The sequence below is a fragment of the Elephantulus edwardii genome, unplaced genomic scaffold (genome assembly GCF_000299155.1).
Source record: "Elephantulus edwardii isolate Elephantulus edwardi_28Jun2011 unplaced genomic scaffold, EleEdw1.0 scaffold00374, whole genome shotgun sequence".
NCBI classification, from domain to species: Eukaryota; Metazoa; Chordata; class Mammalia; order Macroscelidea; family Macroscelididae; genus Elephantulus; species Elephantulus edwardii.
Genome location: NW_006400124.1, coordinates 79074 through 85897, shown reverse-complemented (window position 1 = coordinate 85897; position 6824 = coordinate 79074). Strand labels below are relative to the sequence as shown.

The following is a 6824-nucleotide window of genomic DNA, read 5'->3' as shown; positions in this document are numbered from 1 at the left end:
CTCCCACCAACAGTGAATAAGGGTTCCAGTTTCTCTGCAACCTTACCAGCATTTGATGTTTGCTGTTCAGATAAATGTTGCTATTCTTACTGGGGTGACATTATATCTCGTAGTTGTTTTTATTTGCATATCTCTTAGAACTAGGGATTTTGAACATTTCTTCATGTGCTTGTTAGCCATCTAAAAGTCTTCTTTGGTGAAGTGTCTGTTCATTTCCTGTGCCCATTTTTCAATTGGGTTATTTGTTTATCTTGTTGTGGTGATTGAGTATTTATTTTTATTAATTTTCATGAATGTTCACAGCGACTTAGGGTTTCTAGTCATTCATTGTTGCACTTTTCTCCCTGCTCACCCCCACTCCTCCCAATTCACTTTTCTTCTTGATAAGTAAAACTCTTTCATTGCCATGCAATCCCTTCCCCCAAGCCCACTACACTGTAAAGCCATCAAGACTCCGGTCATGACAATAATACCTAATCATACATCCCTTTAAACAATTCTCTCCCTCATCTGTTGCAATGCAGGATACATCATTCCCCCCTTCTTCTCTGTCTTCGCCCAACCCCAATGTCAGTCCTATTTTACAATAGTTGCCCTATGCAATATTTGTCCTTTTGCAACTGAAATATTTTACACAGCATAATGTCTTCTCGGGTCATCCACTTTTCCTAATATTTCATGAGTTCCCTAAGAAACAAGGTGCTCGAGTGTTTTATAAATTCTAGATATAAGTTCCTTGTCTGACATGTCACGACAAAATATTTTTTCCCAACCTGTGGTTTCCCTTTTTACCCTGTTGGAGAAGTTTTTGCATATGCATAGGGATTTGATTCTTAGAAAGTCCCATTCATCTATTTTATCCTCTCCTGGTTGTAGAATTTCTAGGATGCTTGGTAGACTGTTTATGTTGTTGTTTAGGACTTCTAGGGTTTTTCCAAGCTTTTCCTTAATGAAGTTTATAGTCCTTGGTTTTAGTCCTAGGTCCATAATCCACTTTGAATTGGTTTTTGTATATCAAGTGAAATGTACATCTTGCTTGAGTTTTCTGCAGATAGTTTTCCAATTTTGCCAGCACCATTTGTTAAAATGGCTGTCATTTCCCAACTTAACTGATTTTATCTCCTTGTCAAAAATCAGTTCACCATAGGTAGATGGGCTGATTTCTGGATTCTCAGTTCTATTTCATTGATGAGCCTTCTTTCTAAAGAACATTATGATAGTCCTTTTTACAAGAACTTTCCTCCATCATTTCTTTCCAAGTAAGTAATATATTTCATTCCTGAATATTCCCCCCAGCAGCATCTATGTATAAAGTAGCCATTTATATCATTTAAAAAGATATTTCTAATGAATACATTAATTGTAGCTGATTAAACCTGTTTCAAATAAAATATTATTAGTTAAATTTGGCACAATAGCAACTGACAACACAACAACTAAATACTCTAGATAAGAGATGAAGGTGATATACAGGAAGTGCTGGGCAGGGTCCTGTGTTACACAGTGTATGAGCTGCCTACTGCCTTTGTAACAAAAAAATCAAAAATGTAGTGACTTCAGAGAAAACAAAAATCAGTCTTATAAACTCAGAGGTGAGGTCAGAAGGCTAAAATGGATTGCTTCAGCTTCATTCTTTTAGTGGATAAATGTCAATTGTAAATCACACACAGAAAGAAAGCAGGGACACAAGGAAATGAATTCTGAAAAAGAGGCAAGTCTGAGGCAGAGGTCCTCTCACAGCTTAGCACTGTGAAAAGGCCCCTCTCTTAATCTCCCTATGATTTTTATTTGGTTTAAGCAAATCCTCCTTTAGAAGTTCACTCTCCAGAGACTCTATTTTCCTTATACTTAAGTGTTGCCAACATAACAATGGGTAAGCTTAATCTTTAAACTAAGACCAAAGTTCAGACATAGCTTCTCCTCGGGTGCAGGGCTGGGAGGAATTCTCTATTTGTAGAGGGCATTCAGTACCCCCCCCCCGGGGGGGACTGGGCAGAAATCTCTGTTTGCAGAGAGTCCTCAGCCCTGTGTGAACTCTGCTCTTACCTGTGGCCCTGCTAACACTATGCCATGAAATCACCAATGTCTTTGTGTTTTCAACTTTCTAGAGACCACTTACTGTCCTTGGTTTATGTTTCCGCATGGTTCTCAGCTCTGAGTCCTTCCTCACATTGCCTTTTCTGACTCCCGCTGTATCCAGGGCACTGACTTGTGAGAAGACTTTGTCCAGCAGCCCTAGGGAACGTTCTTTTCACCTTCCAGCAACTATAGGCTCAGCATTCCTTGGAGATCTATGCAACTTAACATCAGTCTTTCCCTTGGATCTAGAATGTTCTCAGCAAATGAACTCTTAGTCCAAACAGGCACTCTGTTGCCAAACTCTTCTTTCTGGTGGGCCCTCCTTCTCTGCTCACTCACTCTCCTTTAATCTCTTGGTAAATAAGAGGTGATGCAGACCACAGTCAAAGGACCTGAGTGAGGGTGTTGCATCTGATCCCAGTCCTCTTACACTGGGGATCAAATCAGCTCATAAAGTGGGATAACTACATCAGTGCATAGCTGCTGCACCACTGGAAATCACAGTCCATAGATGGTGACATGTATTTTAGGGGATGTAATTCAAACAATGATGGAACCTTTGCCTCCCTATTATAGGAGCCCTAGTGATTACATCACTCTATAATTCAGAATAATCCCCTGTACCATGAACTACACTTTAATTACATCAGCAGAGTCCCTTTTGCCTTTCACGCAGGCTGAGGACAGTGACAAGGACATCTATAAGGGTCATTATTCTACTGGTGAAGATGGATACTCAGAGCCGGCCTCTCTTTGAGTTGGACATAAATTAAATGCTGACAAGCCCTTGGACATTCTCTGAATTTCAAAGCCTTGCTGACCCGTGTTCTGCTCAGAGAAACCTTCCAAGCCCAGCTTCCCCAGCCCCAGGTCTCTCGCTCCCAGCCCCTATGGTCAGCACTAACCCCAGGAGAAGAGCAATTGGTTGTATCTCTTGGCTTCCAGAGGACAGAGCCCAGGTCTGAGAGTTCAGTGAATTCTAATTCGTGTCCATTGAATGAAAGGAGAAAAACTCTGGATTCCAATAACAATTGGTTTTTTTAATAAAGTGATGAAAACACTCACATTCACATTTCACTCTCCACCACTGTGGGACATAGAGGAAGAATATCTTCATTTCACAGAGGAGAAAACTGAGGCTCGGAGATGGTAAAGTCAGTGGTCTGAGGTAGCCCAGTAACACAACAGTAAAGTCAGGAACTCAAATCCAGGCCAGCGTGGCCCCAGGAGCACATTTCTGGGGTTTCTGGGAGGAAAAACACAACTAGTTCCCTGCAGTGTTGGGATAAATGGTTGAAGGACTCCATTCACTTGGCTCCCCGTAGCCAAAGAAATGCTGAGCATTGACCTGGATGCAGTACTTGCTCTGCGGCCGCACCGATTTAATCATTAAGGTGGTGTCTAGAGTGGGGCCCATCTGAGAATAGAGAGGGGATGGGTGACTTAAGAGCAGAGCATGAGGCAGCCCTCTGTCCTCCCCTCTATGCGATCTGACCTCATTTCAGCCAGCATTTCTCTCTCTCTCTCTCTCTCTCTCTCTCACACACACACACACACACACACACACACACTCCCCTTGGGCTCTTCCCTTCCTAACCTATTCATCTTCCAATGTCTGCCTTCACCCGCACATCTCAGCTGTACTTGAGCCCATTGCTGCACCCACTGTGTCAATCCATGCCCATGAGTGTCTTCCTTATTTTTGCTGACCTTCTGTTTTTCACACATGATGGGCTTCTCCAGGGAATGGCCCTTCATGATACCATTCCTGAAGAGTGTGATGAAATCTCACTATCCTTTCTTCTAAGAAAAGTTCGAGCTGCACTTCTCTCGAGACAGATGTGTTCATGCTTTGGTCACCCCACAGTGGATTCAATATTCTTCACCAGCACTCCTGTTCAAAGGTGTCAGTTCTTTAATCTTCATTATTCATTGTCGAGCTTTCACAAGCATAAGGGGCAGTTGAAGTCCCATAGCTGTGTCCGGCGCACCTTAGTCCTCAAAGTAACATCCTTTCTCTCTATTACTTTCATCTGTTTCCTGTCTCTATGGGTTTACTTTCTCTGGATATTTCTCCAAAATGGACTAACAGAGCATGCCATCCATTTTCTCTACCTAACCGTTTTCATTTGGCATCATGTCTCAGGCCCCAGCATATATCAGGACCTCATTTCTTTTCATGGCCAAATAGTAATCCTCTGTATAAATGGAGTGCGCTGTGTAAAACCACTCTCCGCTGAATGGACAGCAGGTTGTTTCCACCTGTTAGCCACCGTGACTCATGCTCTTCTGAACACACATGTACATGTGTCTGACCTTCACTTATTCTGAGCACACTCCTGGCAGTAAAACTACTTTGGTGATTGCGGCACGGGGAGGGCACACACAGGGCCATGAAGAGTCGACACTGACAACAAGGAGTCAACAGTCGCAACAAGGTGGGCTTCATGCTTCTGTGCAGACAAACCACCTGCTGATAGTCCCTGGGCAGGTCCTACTCCTGGCTCACACAGAGACCTGCAGGGAACTCCCATGTACAGAGGTGCATTTTCATTTTGTGGGTGGACTGCTGCGGCTGAAATTGCTGACTTCCTTTATATTACACACCAGTCACCCCACAGTGCACACAAGCTCTGCGGACCGTTCACAGTTTGCATGTCATGTCTCATCTACTGGGTAGATGCCATACCCAGTACCACTCCAGGCCCCTTTCTGCCCTACCCTTCCCCCCCCCCCTGCTCCTCACCTGCAGGAAGTGCTTAGCATTGCAGAGCTTGTAGCGAAGCTGGTATTTGAGTTTGTATGTTTCTGGGAGGAGCCAAGACACAGGAGGATTCCACTGCACCTGCAGTTGATTCCCAAGAATGGGGCTCACGCTGGTGATCACTGGAGGGTCCGGTTTGACTGAAGGACAAGAAGGCCTTCATTCATCGATTCAACCAACAATTATGTATTGAGAACCCCCTGAATGTCCAGTGTTGTCCCAGCCAGACACAGAAGTAACTGACAGAAACCACCCAGCTCTGTCCTCCTGGAGCTTCTACTTGTCAAAGAGACAGTGAGAAACAGGAGAGGATACAGCAGCTCACACAGAGCCAGCAGCAAAGTTTGGGAGTGGGTTGTCGTTTTGAAAACAAATTACATTTTAAGACGTGATTTTTTTTTTAAAAAAAAAATATGTGACCCATCCTCTTTCCCGTGCTCACACATGCCCTTGGTGGCCCATAGGGGCAGTGAGTACCCCACTCACCCAAAGTCACCCTTTTGTAGCATACAATTCAGGGTATTACATTCATTCACTAGGTTGTACAATCATCTCAGGTCTAATTCTAGAACATTTTCAATAGCCCCAAAAGAAACGCAGAACCACCAAGAGCCACTGCCCACTCTCCATTGCCCTAAGACCCAGGCAGCCTCTCATTGTGGTTTGCCTCTTCTCAATGCTGTGAGGAAGTGGACTCGTACAACACGTGGTTCTTTGTGACCGGCTGCTTCTACTCCTGCTCCTCCTGCATGGAGCAGCGCATTCCAGAGCTTCTGCCCTCTGCACGACTGAGTAACAGTCCATGGGGCAGCTGGACACATCGTGCTTCTCCATCTTGTGATGATGGACATTCAGGTTGCTTTGACATTTTGGGTTTTGGGAGTAATGTTGCTATGAACACTCAGGTACATACTTAAGTGTGACCCTGTTTCAGTGTTCTATTAACACTTCCAGTGAGGCAACTCTGACTGACAGCTACCCTTTAGAAAGGAGGAGAACCGAAACTTGGGGTTTCCAAGGCCAAGCAAGGATGGCACCACACAGACTAAGCTGTACCTACCTGACACCAATGTATTTTTAACTGCCACATATACATGAGAAAGTTAGGTAATAAGGAAGATCAAGGGAAATTTATGCCTTTGAATTTGGAGATTGTTGAAGAATATTGAATACACCACGGACTGCCAGACGGAACAGACAGATCTGTCTGGAGGAAATGAAGTCAGAGTGCTCCTTAGAATGAGAGGGCAGGAGACTTCATCTCACAGACACTTTGGGCATATTGTCAGCTAGGGCCAGTACATGAGAAAGCACACCAACCGTGGAAAAAGAGTGGGTCAACAAAAGTGAGGAAACCTCTTAATGAAGTAGGTTGGAATGAATGATCGAAGACTGCGACAATGGGGTGAAACAAGCAGCAGCTGTGGGGCTGGCTCAGGACCAGACACAGTGTCGCTCAGTCGTACATGGGGCCTCTGTGTTAAAGCTTATTCAACAGCGAACAACTGATGATCTAAATTGGAGACAGTTTCTCCAGGGAAGCTGCTTGTGGGTTTGAAGAACCCTCATTGGGTTAGCAGCCAGGTGCTTGAGCTGCTGTGCCTTCAGGGCTCCTTCTGTGTCGTATAGAAGTCTGTGATTAGCCTTCAGATGAACTGCTGACTCTTCCCTAAAGCTCATGCTTTGCTTTCCCACCAGCAGTGGATGAGGGTTTGCAAGTTTTAACACAGTGCTCAGGGAAGGCCCCATGGAGGAAGTGGCAGATGTGCAGAACTTGCAGCAAGTGCAGGGGAAGCCAGACTTTCTCTTTGGGAAAAGCCTTCCAGACAGTGGGAGCAGCCTGTGCAAAGTCCCTGTGGCACTATGGGCTGGGTGAGTTAGAGGAACCGGGAGGAAGCCTGGCTGTTTGGAGTGGAAGGAAAAGAGGAGCGATTTCTTCAACGAGATGGAAAAGGCAATCTCCAATTTCGTATGGAATGGG

At 44.7% G+C, this 6824-nt stretch overlaps 1 protein-coding gene across 1 annotated transcript in view; it reads right to left on the bottom strand.

The window, feature by feature from the left end:
• Positions 1–3343: 3343 nt before the first annotated feature.
• The window catches only part of LOC102860089 (interleukin-27 subunit beta-like), a gene marked incomplete at its 5' end in the record, with an annotated part of 43287 nt that continues 39806 nt past the window's right edge, over positions 3344–6824 (bottom strand). The window contains 2 exons of the mRNA XM_006902156.1: positions 3344–3496; positions 4826–4887. Coding sequence (XP_006902218.1) covers positions 3344–3496; positions 4826–4887 — 215 coding nt within the window. The remainder of the gene's footprint in view (positions 3497–4825; positions 4888–6824) is intronic.